Here is a 25,024-nt window from a genome sequence, read left to right on the forward strand (position 1 = left end):
ATCCACCACAATGAATATGAGGAAGAGAGGAGAAGATTAGTGACTTTATTTAAGAACAGCAAACAAAGCATTAAACTGTGGAATCTGTTAGTACACGGAAAGTAGGCAATCTTTAATTTGATTATGTTTGAACAACGGGATTAATGGTGGTGGCAGTAATGCACCTGTAAGTTGGGTGTGCCTACCGCATTTAAACTAGTAGTAGTTGAAGAAGAAGTGGAATCAAAAGGATCAGTGATGATTTATCAGTGTACACAGGTGAAATGGTTTCAATATTGTTAGCAGTCCACTGGATTGAAGAAACAAAACCACTAAGATCTGTGATATGTTCAGACTCGAACTCTTCACTGGCCAGTCTGCAAGACAGTCACTCAGAATGCAGACCTGGCATTCTGATAGAGATCCAGCAAACATTGTTCAGAATTGTTATGATGGGGCTTATGGTCACATTCTTATGGGTACCAGCGCATCATGGAGATAAAGGAAATGAAATGGCAGATAGGACAGCAAAAGTCGCAACAAGGAGACCGATAGTAGATATGGTTATTAGTGTGAGTAGGACGGAGCTCAAGAGTAGAATACGATACAAAATGATCGAAAGGTTGGCAGAAGCAATGGGAGGAAGAGAGGAAAGGGCGATGGTTTTATAAAATCCAAAGGAAGGTGGGGGAAATGAGAAGTACAGGCCGAAACAGGAGAGAGGAGACGATTATATCTCGACTGAGATTTGGACACACTGGTTTAAATACCACATTGTTTTTAATAGGTAAACACTGTACAGGGGAGTGTGACTGCAGTAGGGAACAGGAAACAATAGAACATGTTTTCTTGAATTGTCAGAGGTATGATATTGAATGCAGACAACTGATCAAAAAGCTGGACGATATGGAAGTGCAGTTGGACTTGATTGTTTTGTTTCGCACGACCTCTGTAAGTGAAAGTTATCGGGCTGCATTTTGGTTTTTAAGGCAGGCCCATTTGTTCGAGAGGCTTTGAATTTTTTTTTTTTTTTTAACTTTTCATTTTTTTGTCATTTCGGTCCACACTCCACACCAGTTGGTGGCGGTAATGCGCTATTTTGCTGTTTGCCAACCGCCAGTAAACCCTATACAGAAGAAGAAGAAGAAGAAGACGTGGAAGCGGCAGAAGAAGACGATTACCACGGAGTTCAATGTAGCTGCGCAAGAAAACGGCAAAAACACTCTAAACCTCAATTCGGGTCTACTTCGACACGTCGAGACACACCTCGAGGTACAAAGTTTTTATTGTATATATAAGTTTGTCTCAGTCTAGCATGTATTTACCTTTCGTAAAAGTTAGTGAAATATTCTTTGAACTCGAGTCATCAATACCGCGGAAAAGTTCTGTCCCTGGTCGGTCGGGCGATTACTGTTCTTAATTCACGTATTCTTTGATTAAAATGAATTGAGCTAAAGTTTTTAAACGATATTAAAGAGTACCTTGGCAGAGGTATCTCATAGATGAGGGTCGTCGTAAATTTTGTTTTTTTGGAGGGGGGTTATAAAAAGTGTGTAAGGCGGTGTTTTGTTAGGTGGTGTAAGGAATGAATGGAATGGAACTATTAGAATCACTTGTTTGTTTCTGTTTCTCTTTCAAGCTGTTTCGAACCTGTTAACAACAACAGAGAGTTCGCAAAAGAATCGATTGGGCGGAACGTAGAGAACGTATACACAATCGAACGTCACTTGAATATTATCTAGAAAAAAAATTCTTTAATTGAAACATGTAAATAAGCAGTCAATTCTATAGCTCCATGGGGTTTTTCCATGTCATTTTTGTCTCTTATATTGAGCAAATTTGTTCCTTAGGGAAAAAAACAAAAAAAAACTGAGTTACTAGCATAAGAAAGTACATGAGTATACATATTATAAGGAACAGCTCTTTATACTACCATCAAATAAGGAAAAGCACTGGGGGATAACTTCGCAATACGTCAGAATCAGAGAAACGTTACTAATTCCAGAGAGAATTTGTGCAGCACACATACATACAGTGCAGTGAAGTATGTTTAGTCTGGTTCAGTTTGTGTTGGTCTAACCCAAGTTGATGAACTAAACACTCTCATAGCACCAGAAATTAAAATAAAGCAAAAAAACCATGCATAACGACAGTCGATTGTAAGTGCTAGTTTCAATCATTGGATCATGAAGTCAGTTCCATGATAACTAGACGAAAATCAGCCACAATAAACAATTTGCTGATCAACTCTGTGGATAGATCAAGTTCACCAGGGAGGATATGAAAAATGGCAGACTGGCTTTGTTGGTCTGCAAAATTTTCCTCAGTAATGGAGGACATTTGAAAGTCACTGTGTATTTTAAACATATGGATTAGTATTTAAGGTTTGTTTTAGTTATATTATTAGTTGTATTATTATTACATTTTTGCATCTTGGAGCAAAGGAAAGGAGATTTAAAGATTAAAATATCAGAATTTCCTAATGCAGGACATTATCCAGTCATTTGATTTAAACTGCTGGACTGTCTTAAAGACATAAAGACCTGGATGGCCTCTAACTTTCTGCTTCTTAATTCAGATAAAACTGAGGTTGTTGTACTCTGCCCTGAAAATCTTAGAAATATGGTATCTCACCAGATTCTTACTCTGGATGGCATTACCTTGGCCTCCAGTAACACTGTGAGGAACCTTGGAGTCATTTTTGACCAGGACATGTCCTTCAATGCACATATTAAACAAATATGTAAGACTGCGTTCTTCCATTTGCGCAACATCTCTAAAATGAGAAATATCCTGTCTCAGAGTGATGCTGAAAAACTAGTTCATGCATTTATTACTTCCAGGCTGCACTAATGTAATTCATTATTATCAGGATGTCCTAAAAACTCCCTTCAGTTAATCCAAAATGCTGCAGCAAGAGTCCTGACAGGGACTAGAAAGGGAGAGCAGATTTTACCTGTATTGGCTTCCCTTCATTGGCTCCCTGTTAAATCCAGAATTCAAAATCCTGCTCCTCACATACAAGGTCGTAAATAATCAGGCCCCATCTTAGAAACCCAAATCAGAAAAAGTTGGGACAGTATGGAAAATGCAAAAAAATAAAGAAAGAAAGGAGTGATTTCTAAATTTGACTTATATGTCATTGCAGACAATATGAACACAAAATATTTCATGTTTTGTCTGGTCAACTTTATTTCATTTGTAAATAGACATCCTTTGCTGTCATTCAGACCTGCAACATATTCCGTAAAAGGTTGGGATAGGAGCAATGTAGTGCTAGCAATCAGGTGAATTTGTTAAATAATGACGTGATTTGAAACACGTGATGTCAACAGGTGATTGTAATTATGATTTGGTACAAAAAATTAAAAATTGTCTTTACATATTTCAATAATTTTCAAAAAAATTAATGTTCCTCAAATAAAGATAGAAAGAGATTTGGATAGTTTAACTTCAACAGTGCATAAGATAATTAAATAAATAAGATAAAACCTGCGGGACACCGGCCCTCGAGGCCTGGAGTTCGACACCCCTGTCCTAAGTGATTGCTAGCAAAACAGCTACATTGGCATAACATTAGCACAGTGAAGCTGAAGGATGAACGCTAACTTTTTTCCACTCAATAAAAGATAACGTGAGGGTTTCTGGTGGTTAGGGACAAATGCAATTGCATAACAGGATGCTATAAACGGACTAAACTTCAGTCAGGAAAACTACTGAGATAATCCATCCACAATACGAGGTTGGTCATTAATATACTGCAACAACATGGGAATAGAGCGGCTGCGAGAGAATTCGGCATTAGTGAATCAATGATAGGGAAGTGGAGGAAGCACAGTTTTTGGCTTTCCTCATATTCCAAAAGTGCTCCGTCTTTTTGCTATTACTGTTGCCCAGCATAATTTGCAGATGATGTTGTTTGCAGCTGCTGCAATGCTTTCGACCAAAACAGGTGCAGCTTGATGATGACACCATCAACATGTGCTATTGCGGTAGAGCGGTATAGTAAAAATCTCTACCGTTGGTCAAATTTATATCGTTTCTATCATTTACCGTTTATACCGCCCACCCCTACCTTGAGGCGACTGTTGTTGTGATTTGGTGCTGTATAAATGCAGTTGAATTGAACTATTTCACACAGGGCCATGTAGGTTTGGATTTTTTTTCCCCTTAACCCTTTAGAGCCGGTCGGAGCGGGCACGCTTTGTTTTGTGTAACTATTTTTAAATCCCGGTAGCTCTGCAACCACGTAAGCTAGCGCAATAATTTTTTTTGCATATGAAACTGGAGGAGTTGTACTTACATCTTATGCCATCAGCTTGTCCTAGGTCACGGTTTCCTTCCACATAAAGCTTTGCAAAAACTGCATAAAAAGCACTTGCAGCAACAAAAACATAATATTACGGAAACACACTTTGCCGATCCGTCAGCGCGAACTTTTGAATGTCCGCCATTACCTGCCCGAAACCGGAAGTGATGTCATTTTCGCGGAAATGTCGTTTTTTTTTTTTTTTTTTTTACCATCAGGGCCTCAGGGTCTATACTGGTGTTTTTAAAAGTTATCTTTGACTTTATGACTTTCTGTGTCGTTTCTGGGATGCTTAGGACTCATATTGCACTGCTGGAAATAGTTTATTTTGATGCATATGCTGCTTTTTTGCAAATTTGTAGTATAATATTTATTTTCGTTTTTCCTGCAGTATATAAAAATTGGTGTATTCAAAAATAAAACTATGAAGACACTCAAAATAAATTTCCTATGGTAGGAAACTATTTTGTGCAACTTTTTTGTATTTACAGTTTTGAGGGATAAGCCTCTTAAATTTCTCTAACTAGAAATATATGTTAAAAAAGCAAAAACGATTTTCAATTTTTTTGTAGTTTATTGCACGGTTTTGCAATTTATGTAATTACTATGCACTTAATGAATACATATTATTAAAATCTGGGCTATAATTGCTGTATTGATGTATAGCAACTTGAAATGCTCCCAAAAATGGCTCCACACCATGTAAAAATATACTATAAGCTCTGGCGGACTTGGTTCTATGGTAGGTCTTAAAGGGTTAATAATAAACACCTTCATTTAGAAACTGCATTTTATGTTTACTTGTATCATCTTTTTCTAATATTTAAATTTGTTTGATGAAACATTTAAGTGTGACAAACATGCATAAAAAGAGGAAATTAGGGGGTCAAACACTTTTTCACTCTATTGTAGCTTATTTTTTGAGGATTTTATAACATGACTTAAGTTTTTTTTTTCTTCTGTAAACTGCAGTGATGTCAGACTCTGAAGGACGCCGCTCATCTGTGTCCTCCATCTCTTTGATTGAGATTAAGAGTGAGACTCATTTAGTGCTCCAAGCTTTTCTACATCGCTCCCTTTTAATTCCTCTGAAAGAGAGGCCTGGGAGGGTAGGAGGGGCCTACAACGATCACCACAAGTACAGGTAATATAACTCACTACTATTCTATTTTTTGCTTGTTTGTCTTTGTGTTTGTATCTTTTTTTTAAAAATTGTAGCTCAAGACACAACATTCTGGATAATAACTCACTGACTTGTGCCGTTTGTGACCTTTACCAGTGAGTAGCAATGATTAAAGGGTAGATAGTTTTAGGACTTACTACATTTTAATCAATCTAAAGGTTTAAGTAAGTAATTATTTTAAATATAGTAATTGAATATTTGCAATATTATTTATGTGACCATTTATTTTTAATGAATTGTCTTGTTTTCCCATGCTAGTTCCAACCCAAAACCAAAAACAAAGGATGAGCGGAATCCTCAGGTTGTCACTTCAGGAGATGAAAAAAAGACTGGATTCAAAGACCTCATAAAGCAACTGCCACATCGTAACAGCACACAACGTCCTGCCAAAGACCCTGAAGGCTCATTGGGCAGGAAGAGCAAAGCAAAACCTGCACACCTCAAAGACAAAAGCGAAGTAAGTGTGTTGTATTGTTTTGAGCTGGAACACATGAAAGACCATGAGTGATGTTGGACACAAACCTGTAGTGTAGTGTCTACATGGTATTGTTATACATTAGTACTATGATACATTAAGACCATGGAGGCTAGAAAAGAGTACTAAATGGGAAAAATTTATAATTTTCACTTCAGTGTCTGAGACTGGTTCTTTTTTTTTTTTTTCCTTTTTTCTCATCATAATTATCAGTACTTAACTAAAATTTAATAGTTTAAATACTTCAACTGTTTCCACAGGATGACACCTCCTGTACATCAGAAGAGGATGAAAGTGAAAAGAAACTAAAGAAAAAGCTCAGCCAAAAAAACATCAAACAGAAGCTCTCCAAGATCTTCAGTTTAAGGTTACAGAAGGATAAGGACAAACAGGAGCGTCCGTCTCATCCGCAGCGACCTGACACATTACCAATTAACAAAAAACCGGAGCCTACACCAAATGTCATCTCTCCCAGTAAGCTCTCTGACTGTTACATTTTCCAAAAGAAGAAATATCAGTCGTATTTAATCACCTGGACACACAAAATTCGCTCGTCTTGTGTACATTTGTAATATTAAAGATGTATAAAAATTGCATAAATGTATTCATCTAAATGTAATTTTCACCTGTTGTGTGGTGAACTATTCATGCCGATTGATGTCAGCAATACTTCCTGACCATTTAATTTAGTAGGGCAAGGAATTTTTTTCCATTACAGCACCTTTTCATCTGACTTTTACTCAGGAACCTCTTCTCACTTTTTGCTAAAGAATTTTATTTGATGATCTTGTTGACAAAGATAATCTACATAAGGTTCTTGCACTCAAAGGAGGTAACTTCTATGGTACAACTTTTATTTTGATATTAATATTTAAGATCATGGGGGACTTAAATGGCAACTAAAAATGGATGAGATTGACATTTTTTTTTTTTTTTAGTTGAATGAACTGAGTGAGGTGGGAGAGATAAGATTTAAATTATTTTGAAGGGTATCTCAGTGAGTCGAATAGAAGCTAGCCTGAGAAGGAGAATGCTGCAATGAGCTATAGTGCCAAAGGCAGCACTCACACTGAGGAGGAAGACAGTGGTTAATAAACCAGAGTCAGCCATTGCTTTCTTGGAAGATACTAGTGAACATAGTTCTCCTGCAATAACTCAAATTAAACACTTGACTGCATTTGAGTGGCAAAAGTCTTTTTATTGTTCATGGATATTTCATATACATTTGTCCATACAGATCACCCTCCTGAGTTCTACAGTAATGTGGCAGAGAAGCTGGAAAAGATTGCCCAGAAGTCTACCAGTATAAAGAGAAATAGTCCCAAAACACAGCCACCAACAGGTAATTGCATGCACAGCCACGCATATACATTAATTCACTTTAAAATGGTATATTGACCCAAACTAGAATTCACAGAACGGTAAAGTAACTAATAAATGTAAGTAAAATGTATTTATAAAGCAGATTTACCGTGTTTTCACACTTACAAGGTCCTATAGGGTAGCAACTAACCACAAAATGAACATAAATTTTTCATGTTCTTCAATAGTGCAGAGCACCTTCTTTGTGTTTTACTTTGCTACCACCCCAGATGCATCAAAACGTTAAAAATGACAACAACCACCAGAGGACAGGAGGGGATGCATGAGTTAGACATGCAGCAAATGAGACATTAGTTTGTTAGCAAGGGAATATTAACAGGGACAAAGGTGGGTTTTGAGTCTAGACTCAGAAGCAAAGATGTGGGTCTCCTCCTCCTCCTCCTCTCCCCCCCCCCAATTTCAGGTGATAAGATCATTCAATACACATGGAGCAGTGACCACAAAGGCCGCATCACCTTTTTGTTTGGGGCATCAACTTGTATGTAAAGATCTGTAAAGAGCTTTGATTCTACAAAAGATCTGAGACGTATAGGAGCTAAATCAGTGATATAAGCTGACCCCTACCCATTAAGAGTCTTAAAAATAATGAGTAAGCTCTTAAATGAATTCTAATGTGGCAAGGACAAGACTGTAATGATGTGCCAGTCAGCAGTCTTGCTGAAAGGACAAAAGATTTCAAAGAGGTGATGACGCTTAGCTGGTTTTTGACAACGGAGCAAATTTGTTTGTCAGAGTAAAGCTCTGAGTCACAAAGTTATATTTTGCAAGAGATGTAAAATATAGGATACAATAATCTTAACACGCTGGCAAAGGAGCTTGTATGGAGATTTGGATGGACAAAAGATGATGAAAATCTGTTTCGTTCTTGTTCAACTGGACGAAATTGTTAGTCTTCCAGCCTTTTAATATATATTTTAGTGGAAGATATAACTCAAAGTCATCAGTGTACAAATGAAAGGAGATGTTATCTTCTAATAATATTACCAAGTGGAAGCAGATCCAAACAGAAGAAGATTGATCCTGAGATGAACAGTTACTGAAAAACTCTTCTTCTTAAGCTCTACATTGGCTCATTGATAAGAGCCAATGTAGAGCTGCACCCTTAATGCCAAGCCAGTCTGCAAGGGGTGGCAAAATTTTTTTTATCCACAGAATAAAATGCATCACTGAGGTCCTGCAGACTCGGGGCTGCAATATCACTTTAATCTAATGTGACTGGTAAACTACTGGTCACTGTCAGCAAAACTGTTTCTGTACTATGAAAGGCTTTGATGCCCATCTAAAATGCTCCAGAAAGGCAGCACTTGTGACATGGTAGTTTAGAGCAAGGATAATGGTTTTTGGTCAGTTTGCATCCAAGTTTTGTTTGTTTAAGTATTTTTATTTTATTTATTTATTTGACCTGGACTACAGCATGCTTAAAATATGCAGCAATATTTTCCAAGGTTAGGCGTATTGTTAGGTATTAATTATAACTTGGAAACTAGGACTGAGTGTATCAAATTAGTTACCTATGCTGTAACACAGGAAACATCATAGAAGGGGCTCATGTGAAATGTTACATGAAAAAGTATTTGCCCCTTGCCTGATTTTGTTTTTTTGCATATGATTGTGTCCAAAAAATAAATATAAAATATAGTCATTTATTTATTATTTCATTTATGGGGAAAAAGCTGCCCAAATCTCCTTGGCACTATTTGAAACCTCCCCCCTTGTCAACTCATGAATTAACTGTGATTAACCACGTTTTTGGAAATGGTGAGTTTAATTTCACTAGCCACACCCAGAACTTACTCATCACTGCCAGACCTGAAATAGAACCTGATAAGATAAAACCAGCACATCATTCCACAATAAAAAGAAACTCAAGAACAAATGACTTGAACTTGGTTCAGGTCACTAACATCAGAATAGGTATATCTATAATCCAGTTTTGAGTTCCCTCCCAGACGCCTTAACGCCCACTCACATCCTGGGCCATCTGACCTCAGGAAATCGCATGATAAGGTGGGGCTAGGTTTCACAATGAGCTCACCTGAAAACCCTGGCTGATTGGGACCCACACCCGTTTTCACACCTTCGCTCAGGCGATTAGAGGATCATCAGGGGGTCCTTTTGTCCCTCTTTGAGGGGATACTCCCACTGGGTTTAAATCTGGGACTCTCCGCCATTTAACCTTAGAACTGAAGAAGCTTCTCGGATGAGAGGTGAAACATCTTCAAGCAACTTAAAGAAGTCCAGATGCTTTTCTTTGCAAGCTCCTTTGACTACGGTGACCTGGATGACTGAGAACCTTCACAGACATCAGAATAGGTTACAAAGCCATTTCTAAGGCTTTGGGACTCTGGACTGTCTCTCAGCTAAAGAAACCTTACTGAATTGGTTGAAGGTGACTGATAACACCGGAAAAACACTTGAGCAACTGGTGATTGATTAAAAAAAATTGATAGATCAGAAATACATGCAGTACATTATGTGAAGTTAGAAAAACTGATCAAGAACTATAATATCTTCATCTTCAGTAAAGCTGATGTTTCTTTCTCAGCAGTATGTGATAAAGAAACAATAGTGCAGGAACTTGTCAAGGTGCTCTCTTCGGAAGGAGACTCTATCAATACTGTGGTAAGTAGTGGTTCATTATACTGTCTGTAAAGGTCCTTTATTCATTTGTCAAATGTTTTGGGAATAATAATAATAATAATAATAATAATAATTACAATAAATTAATCAATTCAGGTAAACATAAAGCTGAAGACGGTGTAAATTTTCCTCATGTGTTTGCGTGCGCACTCAAAGCAAATGTGCATCATTTAACAGATCCAATCGGACCGTTTTCTTCGCTCCAGTTTGACCCGTCTTTCATATGCATCGTTTTCCAAACTCCTGGATGCTGTGAGCAGCAGTCATGTAGCTGAAACTCTTTCTCAGCAACCAACAGCCAGTCCTACACTGCAACGGATGGCTGTCAGCATGGAAGTATCACGGCGAATAGTGACAGCCACGGGAACTCAGCGGATGCAAGGCTATGCAGAGTGCTACATGGAGAACTTCGCCCCATGGCTGAAAAGCAATGGAGGATGGGTAAGTGATTTCATTTTTGCATTGACTGTGATTATGTTTTTTACAGACGGGCCTCGGCTGTTATGAACTCTAATTTTTCCTCTGTATAATTAATCATACAGACTTTTTCATCTGCAGGAGAATGCAGTAACTTTGGATGCGCATCTAGAATATGACTGAGCAGTTTTGTTTTTTTTGTTTTTTTTTCAACTAAACACCAACTGCTGGACCTGACGGGAAAGTGAAGAGGAATAGAGAAACCTTCTCTGCTTTAATATGTGACTTACTTTTTCTTCCATGGCCTTATGTAAACACTCAGTAATTCTTGAAGCCTTTTGAATTCTGCTGACATTAGAAAGACTCTCCAGGTTTTTGATTTGCACAAGTCATTTGTTGTTACTAATATAGATTATTTTATAAAAAAAAAAAGGCCTGTCAGTTAAATTGAGAATACCTCTAACATCAGTTTTCTGTTCTGTAGTGACTGGGCAATTTTTGCCTTCTTCCTTTCTGTTCAGTGAATTGGTAAAAACTCCTACTTGTTTCTGTGTCCTTAAGACTGAGTCTAAACACTTTATTTGTATTAAAAAAAACCTGTAAATACCACCAGCCACCCAGTACCCTTTTAAGATTGAATCTCAGTGAAAAATCTAATTAACAATCACCCTTATAGTTTAGTTTCACAACTATCCAGTGAGCTAAAGCAGACCAAGATTTTATGTCTTCTTTAGTCAATTTCCAAATATTTACATTTGCATTTTATTCTAAAGTTTGATTTGTTAGTTCCTGCACTGCATGCCTTACTACTGGTATTGTTCTTTCTGTGGATCTAATTTACATGGGATCACAAGATGTGGATTTGTGTATGTTAGCAAAAGCTATATAGAGAGGGTATAATGTTTAGAGATTAGTGACTGATATTTCTATTGCTATTGTTTGATTGACAGGTCTTTAATCCACAAAAGGTAAACACTAAAGTTTTTGATTTTTTTGTTTTTGCTATTTTTCCAGTTTTTTTAATTGAGTTGGAACAGTCTGTGTTTTTGCATGATCCAAAGTGTTTTTGTGTGTCTATTTTCTATTTGAGTAGGAGCATTTAAACGCCTCCTGTCTGTAAGTTATGAGGAGAGATTCTACATGTTTGAATTGCACTAGGTGTAATAGGGACTGTCCCTTTTTGTTGTTGTTTTTTGTTTGTTTGGTTTGGTTTCACACCAAGATGATCCTGGGTTCAAACCCACCAGGAGGAGCCTTTCTGTGTGGAGCATATTGTCCCTGTGCTCATCTGTTCACTCCAGGCAATCTGGGCTTCCTTAGCCACAGTTGTAAATCTGTCTCTCTATATAACTTGTGTGTGTGTGTGTGTGTGTGTGTGTGTGTGTGTGTGTGTAATATTTTATTATTTTTATTGTAAATAATAACCGTTTCCTGTTGAAAGTGGACAAATTCCTTAAGGATGTAAGTATTAACATGAATGGACATAATGTAATATTCAACCTAAAACCTTAGTAAAGCCACAGTCTTTACACTGTATGTATGTAATTGTGAGTTTACCTTTTATGTTTTTATTGATTTTTTTTTTTTTTTTTTGCAAAGGCACTTTACATTATTTTGACATGAAACATCCATCTCTGTTCTCTTAAGGTTTTAATAGTTCACTGTTTTTGTTAATTAATTACACCAATTTACAAGCAAAACACTGATATATGCCACACAGGGGATGTAATGTCTAAAGGATAAATTACTGGTTTTATGTGAAGTCCTTTCTGTGTGGAGTTTGCATCTTCTCCTCCTGTTTGCGTGGGTTGTTCTCTCCGGGTACTTCGGCTTCCTCCCACAGTTCAAAGACACGGAGCGACCAAGCGAGAGGGAACAGATGGATGGAGTTGAAACTGAGCTGCACGTCTTACAGGGAATCACCTGAATCAAGTCTTCATGTACTTTCTCTTACTTTCTGCTAGTCTCACAAAGCTTACTCAGTTTGTTACTCAAACTTTTGTCAAATAGGACATTTTTTATTTATTTATTTTTACTGTTTTTCATTTTTAGGTGAACTTACTCTAATGTTAAGACATTGGAGTCATGTTGAGACTAATGTCTCAACATACTCAAATTCTTGTGCATGTTGTGACCTTTAAGCAGGGTGGATATCAGTGATCCTCACATCTAATAAATTTTACCAGTACTACCCTTGCCTGCATCTGTACTTTAAATTTTGCCCTGTATCAGTTAGAATATATAGGCTATAAAGGAATACCAAGAGTTACATTCTGAGTGACTATGAGGATATTTGAAAATTGTTGCGGTAAAATAAGTGAAGCAGATGTATATCCAGTATGCCTACATTTTACAGGCTAGAAATTTAGAATTAAACGTCAAATAAAAATCTATTTTCCAGGGTCCATGTGTCAAATATATTTTCTGCTACTACCGTGCTGGACTAAATACACAAACTGAACCAGCAGTTTGTGTATTTAGCCCCTTGCAGCAGTTCGTGCTTACAGCCATACCACCCTGAGCACGCCCGATCTCATCTGGGCTTGGAAGCTAAGCAGTGTTGGGCTTGGTTAATACTTGGATGGGAGACTGCCTGGGAATACCAGGTGCTCTAAGCTTACTAATCTAAGATACTAACCTCCACTTGGTCTCCAATGCATCCATTGGAGTATGAGTTAAAGCACTGACAAAGGTTGGTGCTGGTGTGTATGGGTGAATGCGGTGTGTTGTATAGAGCGCTTTGAGTACTTCAAGACAGTAGAAAAGCGCTATATAAGAAGTCCATTAAGAGTGCTCCTCTGTGCTTTTTTTTTTACATCTTAGATAAATGACATCCAAAGGCTAAAAATATAGTATATACTAAATAAATATTTGTCAAATTGTATCTACAATGAAGGAAATGATAGTCATTACTAGGTTAATTAATATATCCCAGTTAACAGATGTCTTTGTACAGCGCGGTGTGGAAGAACTAAGTAAATCGGTGTTAACAGTAATTGCCATGTAATAATGTAATGACTGAAAATCTGAACCAAAATTAATCAGTGGAATGTTCCAGGCTGGATTATGGATTTTAGAAATTCAGTTCATGAGTTTGATAGGCGTCACGTGACATCTGTTGAACAGCTTTTCTGCAGTTAGTCCAAGTGTTTCTCGACCGAAAGAATTTGACAATACATGAGCATGGAGAACACCAGGGCCAAAATCTGACAAAACAAGAGGAGATGTACAGGTCATTAATTAACAAGTCATTAATGCTACATATGACAGGAACTACACAGAAATGCACCAACTATGCACTCAGACTCCAGGTGGACTAGGATGTATAACAAGAACTACTTGTCTGCACTGTCCTCAGCTGCCCATGTTCACATCCACAGTGTATAAGCGAATGCAAGTGATTTCGACCAGTTAAAAGCAATCAGCATGAATAACTGAATCAAGAAATTCAGACTAAACACAAGTATTCCTAATAGCTGATATATGATCTAAGATTTTGGAATCTATACCACCTTTCATTGTAAATGTACAAATAACTGAGCTACAGCTTACAACACATAATTACCAAAAGATACGTTATTTCAAGTTTTATGAGCCTAAAGGGTAGGCAAACAGTTACTAAGTTTAAATGTACATTTTGTTTATGGACAGTATGTATGTATAGTATATAGAAAACATTAATATTGTCTACCTGCACAACACCAATACACACTCCAAACACCAGGACAGAGGTGATGTTTTTTATCAGCCACTTTCTTGCTTTCTGGTAGCATGGCTGCAAACGACATGGGGAAACAGTTGAGGCAGAGTAGTTATAGATAGAAAGAAAAGCGAAGAAGAATGCCAGGGCTATATTCCAGTATGCAGGTTTAGCTAGCAGCTCTGAGTTCCTAAACCCTGAGATGTGTGAAACTCCTGTTTTCTGCTCCAGAGAGTTAACGTCAACTCTGAGTCAGTTATCAGGGTAAAAGACACTATGTTAGATGCAAATTTGTCCACAGATTAGAATTCGGTCATTAAATATCAAACAACATGTTGGAAAGAATGGTGGCTGAATTCAGAAACATATTGTCCACTTAAAAATCACCTAAATAGTCTCAGTTATTTGACCAGATCAACCAGAAGATATCACAGGCTCTGTTATGGATCAGAACCTATGCTGCCATTTGAACCGCAAGTCAAATCCAAACCGTGATCCGTTTTTAATTAAGGCAAGATCAGGCACAAATTCTGTTCAGCTCCAGGTTTACCCTGGCTATTGTAAGGTAGACCCTACAATGATACATACAGAGGAAAAACCCAGCAATCAATTTGGCGACAGTGGGAAGGAAAAACTCCATTATAACAGGAAGAAACCTCCAACAGAACCAGGCTCATGCTCTGTGTTGGTACAGGCCAATGAAGATGATAACAGTGGGTGGATTATATTCTTAAATGTAAACAGTTTCTATGCCATATGTTAAAACAAGATCTAGAGTGTCATTAAAGTGGTGGGTGGGTTCTTTTACATTTTTAGAGAAGCCAGTTGAGTTTTCAATTACTTGAAAACTTTGAAGAACCTGCTATTCTTCCTGCAGAGGTCCAAGGGATCTTCCAGCAATTGTGATGCTTTTTTCTGGAGAATTGCTTAGGGTGATTTCATATCTTTTGATCTTGAATCTGGAACCTAAGCTGGAGCAGAGCTGGTTAGATCTACCGCATTATAGTGATCTACCCTGGTAAGAAGTGAACCAACTTTGTAGTTGACCACAGAAAACCATGGGCCAACCCTAAAGTTACCCAGATAAGCCAAAATCTTGCTTCATAGCCTCAGGTTTAGTTCACAGAGTCTGTTACCCTGGTAACTGACTCAGAGTTGAAGTCTACACAATTCCTGAAACATAAATCTTGTAGTTACCAAACTAAGATTTGTTAGCAAATTCTGCTCTGAAAAATGCAAAGACTTTAGTATGCAGTTGCCCAAGCAGTATGTGTGACACATACATTCATTGATCTGTAGGAAAATTCTGTTTCATTTGAGAGGTTTATCCCCCCAAAAAATAAAAATTAAAAAGCAACAAACCTCAGTCCATCCTTCAACACACGTCTGTGTCCCAACTGAGCAACATGATAAGGGTAGCTTTCCCTGCAGCACGTTATACCAGTCTGTTTTGTTGGTTACGCCACAGCACTTGAACTGGAAGAGCAGATGACAGGATGCAAAGAGGACAGTAATACCAAATATTTAATCTACGTTTAACATTTGCACGTGTAAACTCATGTAGATCCTTTTGACTTGACAGTTTTCTCTTGGGTTATTAGGGTGCCTATACTCTTGTCATGTACTCTCATCACTTATTTTGAATCTGTGTTTTTTTAATGTTCATAATTTGTGGCTGTAAAGTTCATTAAACTGACAAACGTCCACCACAAGGTGGCACCATCACCAAGAACAGTAGTTACTTCTAGATTTTGCCAACTGCATCTTGGTCTATGGTTTTGTCAGGTTTATTTTGAATTGGGGTTGCGTTTGGACTGCACCAAGCTGGAGATGTATCGCAGACTGTGGTGCGAAATTGCTTCATGCAGTCCTTGGCAAATATGACTGTAATGTGTTGAGACTTTATTGTGTCAATACTTTAAAATTTTTAAGGCAATATTTAACAAGACTGTGCATGTGTTTGTAGCTGTTGTTGGTGATCAGTACCTTCCGCACGGACTAGAAACCTCCATGAACTTATATGTGTAGCAAGATGCAGAGTCTGCAATCTCCAGTGTGTCCAGACATGAAGCTAGTGAAACTGTAGTGTAAGTGCCTACGGTCATTTTGCAATCATTTGGTGGTTTTGGCTTGGTATTAATTTGTTCCTTCGTTTGTTTTTGTCTGTAGACAGAGCCACTGTTGTATTTTCAGTGCATATTTTTTTATTGGATGTTTTGTGATTTTTCCTTTTTGTTTATTATCTGTATGCCATTAAAATGCTGCAAGAACCCCTGTTATTGTGTCCCATGTGGCAACTAATTTCCCAGGCTACACAGTATATCCGTTATTCTGTTGAAAAGAGGATTATTGTATTTTCATGTGCTGTTCAGTAAAAATGCTCACCATTTTCTGGACATTGTCCCAGGAATTCTTAAGGCCAGGATCTGATTCATACATCTTCATATCTTCCTTTAAATCTTTTTGTGCTTTTGAATCCAGCTGACAAAAAGACAGTGAACGAAACAAGGATATACAATTAATCATAAAAAAATCAATTGTATATATATAATATATAATATAGACAGACTGGCGCGTCCATCCATCCATCCATCCATCCATCCATCCAGATAGATAGATAGATAGATAGATAGATAGATAGATAGATAGATAGATAGATAGATAGATAGATAGATAGATAGATAGATAGATAGATAGATAGATAGATAGATAGATAGATAGATAGATAGATAGATATGGAGGCCATTCCAGCTGTCGCAGGGCTAAGTATCTCACAAAAGTGTGTACACCCCTTACTTTGATATAATGTAAAGTAGTCAGTTTACAGATTGTATAACAGTGTAAGTTTGCGGTCCCCTCTAAATAACTCAACACAGAGCCATTATTGCCTACTTGGCGATGGCAACAAAAGTGAGTACACCCCGAGGTGAAAATGTCCAAATTGTGCCCAATTAGCCATTTTCTCTTCCTGGTGTCATGTGACTCATTAGCGTTACGAGGTCTCAGGTGCAAGCATGTCTTCAGACTTAAACCCTATTGAGCAACTGTGGCGCATCCTCAAATAGAAGGTGGAGGAGTGCAAAGTCTCTAACATCCACCAGCTCCATGATTTCATCATGGAGGAGTGGAAGAAGTTTCCAGTGGCACCTTGTGAAGCTCTAGTGAACTCCATGGCCAACAGGGTTAAGGCAGTGTTGGAAAATAATGGTGGCCACACAAAATATTGACACTTTGGGCACAGTTTGGACATTTTCAATTAGGGGTGTACTCGCTTTTGTTGCTAGTGATTTAGACATCAGTGGTTGCATATTGAGTTTTTTTGAGGTGACAACAAATTTACACTGAGCGAGGAGGCTCTAAAAGACTGTTTTGACTCTACTGTGTGGGAGATGCTTTGTGACGACCACGGGAAGGACAGTGACAGACTTGTGACCTTCGTTACAGCCTACATTAACTTATCTAGGACCTCGTGTTGCTTCTCCAACAACAAACCATGGATTACCCAAGAAATAAAAGCTGTCCTCAAGCAGAAGAGGAGGGCTTTCAAATTTGGAGACAGGGAGGAGCTGAAAGGGGTGCAGAGAGAGCTGAAAGGACTGATCAGTTCAGCTTCAGCAGAATGATGTTAAAGAAGTCTGGAGATGCGTTGGAATCATCTTGGGGCACAAAGATCAACACCTTCTGCCCATGGGGGATGCGAGGTGGGCAAATGAACTGAATTATTTCTTTAACAGGTTTGATTACCAACTGTACCCTCATACACACAATAACATGGACTGAACCACCAATTACAACCACTAGCACTTTATATAACTACTGTAGAAATTATCCACATATCTCACTGATCTAAACTACACTACTGTAAATGTTGTATAGACAATCATTCTGTACAATACAATAATTATAGTTTTACAACTGTTTACAACTGTTTATTAATACTCACAATTGTATATCTACAATCTGTATAATTTCATATTTCTGTATAGTTTTCATATTTTTAACCATATTTATATCCTGTTCATAACCTGTACATAGCTTGTACACTCACTACAGCCTGTGCATACTTATAGTTATAGCATATTCATAACATACCTTCATACCATGTACATTGTAACATACCTTTAATAGATCCATATTTTGTAATATATCTATATTATTTCCAAAGCACTTTCTGGATGGATGCAAACTGCATTTCGTTGCCTTGTACTTGTGACATGAGTTGAATTCTATTCTATTCATCCAGGATGCAGTCTTCAACATCGGCTGCAGACTCACCCACCCCCCACTGATGCTGTTCCACCTTTGACACCCCAGACACTTCACACCTCCCCCACACACCCTGGTCACTACTCCCCACCCCCAACCACAGCATCCAGTACACATCCAGCACACATCTCCAGCATGTCTCTCACTCAACCACCCGGGTTAGAAGGCAAATGAGGAGGATTAAAGCCAGGAAGGAAGTGGGTCCAGATGGCATCAGGTTGTCAGGTCCTGCGCAGATCAACTGTCTGAGGTGATGGAGCGCATCTTCAACCTGAGCCTGAGGCTGGGGAGAGTTCCACAGCTCTGGAAAACCAATTGTGTGGTACCAGTGCCAAAGACTCCACGTCCAAAGGACCTCAACAGCTAAAGGCCGGTGGCTCTGACATCCCACCTGATGAAGACCCTGGAGCGGCTGGTCCTGGCTCAGCTTCAGCCCCTGGTGAACTCATCACTGGACTCACTTAAGTTTGCCTACCAGCAAGAGCTGGAGTGGATGATGCCATCATTCACCTCCTACATTGTTCCCTCTCTCACCTGGAGACCGCTGGGAGCACTGTGAGAATCATGTTCTTTGATTTCTCCAGTGCCTTTAACACCATTATTCCCACAGTCCTGAAGGACAAGCTGGAGAACTCAGGAGTGGACCATCACCTCACAACATAGATACTGGACTACCTCACCAACGGACCACACGGACCAGAACTCAGGACTGTGTGTCGGACAGGGTCTTCTGCAGAGCAGGGGCCCCACAGGGAACGGTTATGGCTCCATTCCTCTTCACCATCTACACTTCTCCCACAACTTCACCCAGTGCTTCCTGCAGAAGTTCTCTAAGGACTCTGCAATAGTTGGCCTCATCACTGATGGGGACGACAGGGAGTACAGAGAACTGACCCAAGGCTTTGTGGACTGGTGCCAGCAGATCAACACTAGAAAAACGAAGGAGCTGGTGGTAGACTTCTGCAGGCACAAACATTCTCCACTGCAACCACTGAACATCCAAGGTATGGACATTGAGGCTGTGGACAGCTACGGGTACCTTAGTTTTCATCTGAACAATAAACTGGACTGGATTCACAATTCAGATGCTCTCTACAGGAAAGGGAAGAGCAGGCTGTACCTGCTGAGGAGGCTCAGGTCTTTTGGAGTGAAGGGCCCACTCCTGAAGACCTTCTGTGACTCTGTGGTGGCCTCAGACATTTTTTTACGATGTGGTCTGCTGGGGCACCAGCATCTCTGCTGGGGATAGGAAGCGACTGAACAGGCTGATCCGGAGGGCCAGCTGTGGTCTAGGATGATCCCTGGACCCAGTGGAGGTGGTGAGTGACAGGAGAATGGCGGCTAAGCTGTCATCCCTGTTGGACAACATCTTCCACCCCATGCAGGAGACTCTAACAGCACTGATCAGCTCCTTCAGTGGCAGAGATTCCTTTCAGCGGCTGTCAGACTGTCAGAAGTATTTTATTGTATATATATGTATATATATATATATATATATGTATATATATATATATATATATATATATATATATATATATATATATATATATATATATATATATATATATATATATATATATAAAATATCTATTTTCTAAGATATTTAACTTTTAGAGAAATATCCCTTTTTTAAAAGATTTTTTTTTTAAACTAAAATATGCTGGTTTGATTCTTAGAAGTGCTAATTCCCAATTGTTCATTTTTCTTCTTTTTTTTCTTCCTAATTTAGCCTTTTCTAATGAGTCTTCTCAAATTTAACTATGGGATCGTTACATATTTTCACATTCCTTACTGTGTACATTGCACTGCAGCAACTCTGCTTCTTTTTCTTCTTTCAACTGCTCCTTTTAGTGGTCTCCAAAACAGAACATTTGCCCCCATCTCACCCTGTCTCTATGATCCTCATCTGTCCAACTAAACCTGTTCATGGCCTTGCACAACTGACACTTTTTTTTTTTTTTTATTGTTCTGGAGCACCTCAAAATGAAAATAAAGAAAAATTAATAAAATTTGAACCTTGTAGAGAGTGAGCTTACCTGGTCATGAAAAATGTGGATAACTAAAACGAGAGTCACTTCTGTCAGGACCAGGAGTAACAGGATCAAAAAGAACTGCAGAGACAATAAGAGCAGTTGGAGGGTGAAGCGATTCATTCAAGGGTGGCTTACCCCACTAATATGTTTTCACACTAAGATTAGAATTTCTCAACATAAGGTACCTTTATTACATGTGGATGAAGTCTTACCGTAAACAATAGACAACGCTGCTCCTTAAGCGCTCCAAGACAACCCAGAAAGCCTGTTATCATAGTAATACCACCAGCAACTAGCAGCAGATTGGCAGCTGAGAGAGACGGAAATGAAAGTGGAAGAGAGGAAAACTCTGACTGCGTGAAGGACAGCCAGACTCCAACTCCAAACAGGCCACATCCTCCTAGCTTCTCAGAAAATGTAATGTTAACACAGCCAAAATTTAGTACAGAGTGGAACACAGTGTGAGTGAATGAATGCAGCATACAACACTAAATTGGTAGAGACCACAAAGAAATCTTAAATTAAACACAAAGCCAACTTAGAAATCAAATAAAAATTCTGCAAATACTAACCCAGAAGATGAGATTAAAGACAAACATCAAATACTTGACAACACATAAACAGCCCTGTGACACTGGCATCCTGGAAAAGAGAGAGGGAAATAGGACAAAGAGAGATCTTTTAACAATATTTGTCCGATCAATTTTAGTTATTTGTTTTTTTTAGCCTTTGTGAAATATCCAGTACATTGTTTTGTTCTGAAAAACACAGTTAAATATAAATTAATAATCTTTCATGGTTTGTTGTGCTGTGCTTTGGGTGTCTTATAAAATGTTGAGGGATCTGTGTCAAAAGAGTAAGTTAAGTTTGGCACACTTTCTATGTCTAACCAACAGTGCTGAAGCCATTCAGAATACTATCCTTAAAAAGCAAAATATTTTGTGAAAGCCTGTTCCACCTCTGCTAACTTTCTATCATAGAGTTCTGCTCAGACCACTTGCACTCATCCGTCTCCCAAAAAGAAACAAAAATCTAATGCATTATTGGGGGAAAAAGCTGAAGTAAAAAGAGTTGAAGAGTGAAAGATTGTGAATGTGTATTTAAAAATCTGTTTCTTTTTCACTACACTGTCAACATACCCAGGTAGAAAAATTTGCTTAATAAATTATGAGCCCTACTCCGGCCCACCAAAAAGTACTCGAAGATCCCATCACAACATCTAAAGAACCTGCCTCATTTAAGATCAGTGTTTAGGACTCGGTTAACAGCTGGGCAAAATGTAGCCTCCACGAGAGAGTTCCTATGGCAAAAACTACTGATGGTAAAGGACCAAAAAAGGCTTGTCTCACATTTGCCAAAAAATCTCTCTCTATATATAAAATATCTTTAAATATCTGTCTTTTTAATGACTCACTTCAATTTTATTTTTCCAAATCACAACAGTTGCTTGAAGGGTCTTTGTATTGTAAGCCAAGGCCTCTACAGTAATACAGAGAACAGAGAGTATCAGATGGCCCCCTATGAGCAAGTACTTTGGCAATAGTGGGAACAGGTGAGGGGAGGAAGACAGGACAAAGGACACTCTGCAGAAGAGACACGGAGATTAATAACTTTCCATCCATCCTCTTATCTAAGGATTATAATTTTGCTATATGGTTTTGATCATTTTGTCTACTTATCCATTCAGACAAGGCACAGGGGTGGTAGTGGGAACCTGTAACAACTGTCCGTCGATGTAACAGTTATCCATGACAAGAGAGGCGTGTTTGCCCTTCTGTCTGTGTCGTTTTAGAATGGGCAAAATTGCTTTACGTCCGTTGTTGATTTCCCTAGGAAACTAGCCGTTCATACCATAAGACATTCCTTTTAATTCACACCGTTTGCTTTTAACAAGTTCTTTAAACTGGAAATGTTCAAACTTAGCAATGATAAGATCAGGCTCTGAGACGAGACTGCATGAAGTTTCTAATCCACGTTTCGGCCGGGATTCCAGAGAAAATCAATGTCTCGCATACGTCTTGTTTACATGTCGTGAATGTGTTTTAGGGATTTATTGTCTGCGTTTAGAGTTAATAGCTTTTGTTTGTGGACTCGCGTATCTGAATGTTGGTTGTGAGTAGGTCCTCTGTATCTGTTATATTTATGTTGGTCCGGGGGATTTCTCCGTGACGTGCTGCTCAAAATATCCGTGGAGGAACCTTCGAGTTCCTCCATTCTGCGTGGTGATATCGTTAGTGGTTGTATGTTTGATTTAAATTTGCTGACAGATGTTTGTTTAAATTAAAGTCATAATTTCACTAGTTTAGAGTATAATCTGGCAGCCGGCGCAGCAGTTTTGTAAATCTCAAACCTCGCAATTTCACAGCATCACGCGCTCTTTATCTTATCTTATTTGCTCCCCTCCCCTAACTTCTACTTATGCCATAATGGCTCACCGTAGCAGGTAGTTTTGATTTGGCAGGGTTTACCACTGGATGATTTTTCTGACGGAACCTCAGAGGGGACTTGCGTTTCTGGCTGGTATCGAGCATACCAGAGCATTGGAACACTTTTTAACAATACTTGAAAGGTTCTTGAATTTGACTTGCTTGAACCAACTTTAGTGGGAAAGTCTTCATTTATAAACACTTAGATTGTGCCATGGACTACTGACTCCACACAGGAAGTTTCCGACAGGAAGGAAGTTCCCTCCCCTACTCACTAGACCCAGTTACAATACTCAAGTTATTTTACATGCCTTTGTGAGTCACAGAGCCCAAGGCCCAGATTTGGTTTTTATTTTATAACAACACAAAATTCCGAGGAAACCATGTTTCAGTGATTAGTGTGGGGAATGAGCTGGAAAACAGACTAACCCAAAGTTATCTGAAAAAAATATCCAGGATGCCTCAAATGTAGCTATGGTACTTAGGAATTCAAACTGTCAAAGAAATTTATATGAAGTAATATAAGATTTTTTGTTAATAAGTAGCTAATATGACATAAGCAATGACTCAAGACTATTTCTTTGTCCCTTGAGTGTTGCATGTTTACTTGTGTGTGGAAACTGAAAATTAGTAGGTCTTCTTTTATTGCTGATTTATTGTGATTTCTGATTTTAATTAATTTGTCACCACTGATCCACACCCACTGCATTATCATTATTAATAATGATATATTAAATCTTGCAACACAAATTTGCAAAATATGGGGCAAATATTTATAACAGTATCTTACATTCCTGACTGCATTTCTTACCTTTGTTTTAGCACCTGATTTTCCCGGGTCACAACAGTCTGATCAACGGATCATTAATTTGTGTGTAGGAGATTTGGGGAAATCTGCACATAATTTATTTTTGCAAGTTCTCAGAACAGACATAAAAACGTGTGATGGAAGATGAAGCCCTCAAACTTAATCATAAGATTTAAATAAAAAATACAGAGAAATTATTATCTCAGATAATGAGATTTTCATTCAGTACAATTTGTTTAGTCTGCCAAAACTTATGCATATTAATAAAAGTAATACCTTCATATAAGGCACTTGACACATTATGTAATTTTTCTTGTCAGGCTAGTCCCACCCTGGCCTATTTTCAGCAAAAATGTTGCAAAGAAGTATATCCATCTGATAGAAAAAGTGGTTTCTACCAATTTTCTATTGGTAGAACACAGAAACATATCCCGTCTCTCTGTTGTTGTTTTTTTTTTTAGAGTTTAAGAGTTACCAGCTGTGTCCAAAAGCAGAATAGCTTCATGAAAGCAAAATGTTTGGCACATTTATTTTAAACATATTTTAAACATTATCAAGATCCAAAAATACAGTTCAATTTTCTCATTTATCCTCGAGCTCTTCACTCCTATCCTCAACACAGCCATCTTTATCCCTTTATGTCTTTAAATAAGTGAAAATCTTGAAGGTAAGAGGGGGAAGCAAACACCAAAATAGAGTTTTAAAATATAGGGAGGGACATACTGTATCTAACTAATACTTCTGATAGTGTAGCATTTCTGTACATACTTTACCTTAGCATGTGGTTCAAATCTTCAAAGTCTCTGGTCTTTGTGACGCTCCTGTTCCAGGCTCCTTCAGCTCCTGACTTGGATCTTTACTTGGTTTTCCTTTTCAGATGTCTTTCCTAGAGCAAACAGCCTTTTCAGTTTGTTTTCTGGATCTTCTCTTCTCTTCTCTAGACCATGTTAATGTTCATTTTTCATGCTCCTCTGTAGGACTTTAAAATTTTCATATTAAAGTTCTTTATACCGCTCTTTTGTTCCTTTTTTTCTAACAGACCTTCGTCTATGTCTGTCCTACTCTTTCACTTCCTCTCTGTTTCTCCCTTCCTCTCTCCCTGTTTCCAGATGGTTGTGGACTGCGCTCTGTGTCCCTCCCCCTTCACAGTTTATCACATTACTTACCCCTCCTCCAGGCCACAGCCTCTAAAGTCTAATGTGGCCTGCTTATTCTGTCTTTTTTTTTCTCAGTTTAAGAAATTTTTGGTCACTACACATTTAAGAACACTTAGGTACAAACACAAGCATACAAAATATCCTGAGCAAGTTGCTTTACTTCAGATAACTGCAGACATGTCTAAACATAAAGGATTTCTGACAAAAGATCCATTTTCTTTGTTTTTCGCATGTCACTCCTGAGTATT

The 25,024-nt window shown here is 38.3% G+C and overlaps 2 protein-coding genes and 1 pseudogene across 4 annotated transcripts; 2 read left to right on the forward strand and 1 right to left on the reverse strand.

Moving 5' to 3' along the window:
* The first annotated feature begins 664 nt into the window (after window positions 1-664).
* On the forward strand, window positions 665-12,574 carry bcl2l12 (BCL2 like 12). Of its 3 annotated transcripts, none has more exons than XM_086288326.1 (8): window positions 668-1,251; window positions 5,261-5,432; window positions 5,730-5,928; window positions 6,207-6,420; window positions 7,184-7,288; window positions 9,878-9,951; window positions 10,147-10,410; window positions 10,528-12,574. In XM_086288326.1, exons 2-8 carry the CDS (start codon window positions 5,263-5,265, stop codon window positions 10,567-10,569), a joined length of 1,068 nt encoding a protein of 355 aa, XP_086144452.1. In that variant the 5' UTR covers window positions 668-1,251; window positions 5,261-5,262; the 3' UTR covers window positions 10,570-12,574. The 3 variants fall into 3 exon arrangements, with proteins under 3 accessions (XP_086144450.1, XP_086144452.1, XP_086144451.1); XM_086288325.1 differs by having other exon boundaries at window positions 669-1,251; window positions 9,875-9,951; XM_086288324.1 differs by lacking the exon at window positions 10,528-12,574 and having other exon boundaries at window positions 665-1,251; window positions 9,875-9,951; window positions 10,147-10,476.
* On the reverse strand, window positions 9,520-24,729 carry tspan4b (tetraspanin 4b). Its single transcript, XM_086288327.1, has 8 exons — window positions 24,393-24,729; window positions 20,958-21,027; window positions 20,598-20,789; window positions 20,389-20,463; window positions 16,472-16,567; window positions 15,449-15,562; window positions 14,078-14,161; window positions 9,520-13,592 (listed from the first exon to the last, which is right to left on the reverse strand). Exons 1-8 carry the CDS (start codon window positions 24,398-24,400, stop codon window positions 13,524-13,526), a joined length of 708 nt encoding a protein of 235 aa, XP_086144453.1. The 5' UTR covers window positions 24,401-24,729; the 3' UTR covers window positions 9,520-13,523.
* Window positions 12,886-13,004, forward strand: LOC147331971 (5S ribosomal RNA; annotated as a pseudogene).
* Window positions 24,730-25,024: the final 295 nt, after the last annotated feature.

The sequence above is a fragment of the Aulonocara sp. 'chitande type north' Nkhata Bay genome, linkage group LG4 (assembly GCF_057382095.1).
Source record: "Aulonocara sp. 'chitande type north' Nkhata Bay isolate Kocher_YH1m ecotype deep benthic linkage group LG4, A_spYH_male_GT1.1, whole genome shotgun sequence".
Classification (NCBI taxonomy): Eukaryota; Metazoa; Chordata; class Actinopteri; order Cichliformes; family Cichlidae; genus Aulonocara; species Aulonocara sp. 'chitande type north' Nkhata Bay.

Excerpts from the sequence above, each read along its gene's own strand:
- tspan4b (XM_086288327.1), bottom strand. Across the intron at positions 20,464-20,597 it reads AGCGTTGTCTATTGTTTACG|TTCTTTTTGATCCTGTTACT; the intron begins GTAAGACTTCAT and ends TTGTCTCTGCAG. Across the intron at positions 13,593-14,077 it reads TGTGTATTGGTGTTGTGCAG|ATTTTGGCCCTGGTGTTCTC; the intron begins GTAGACAATATT and ends TTGTTTTGTCAG.
- bcl2l12 (XM_086288324.1), top strand. The coding sequence starts at position 5,263 with ATGTCAGACTCTGAAGGACGCCGCTCATCTGTGTCCTCCATCTCTTTG. Across the intron at positions 5,929-6,206 it reads ACCTCAAAGACAAAAGCGAA|GATGACACCTCCTGTACATC; the intron begins GTAAGTGTGTTG and ends CTGTTTCCACAG. Across the intron at positions 9,952-10,146 it reads GAGACTCTATCAATACTGTG|ATCCAATCGGACCGTTTTCT; the intron begins GTAAGTAGTGGT and ends ATCATTTAACAG.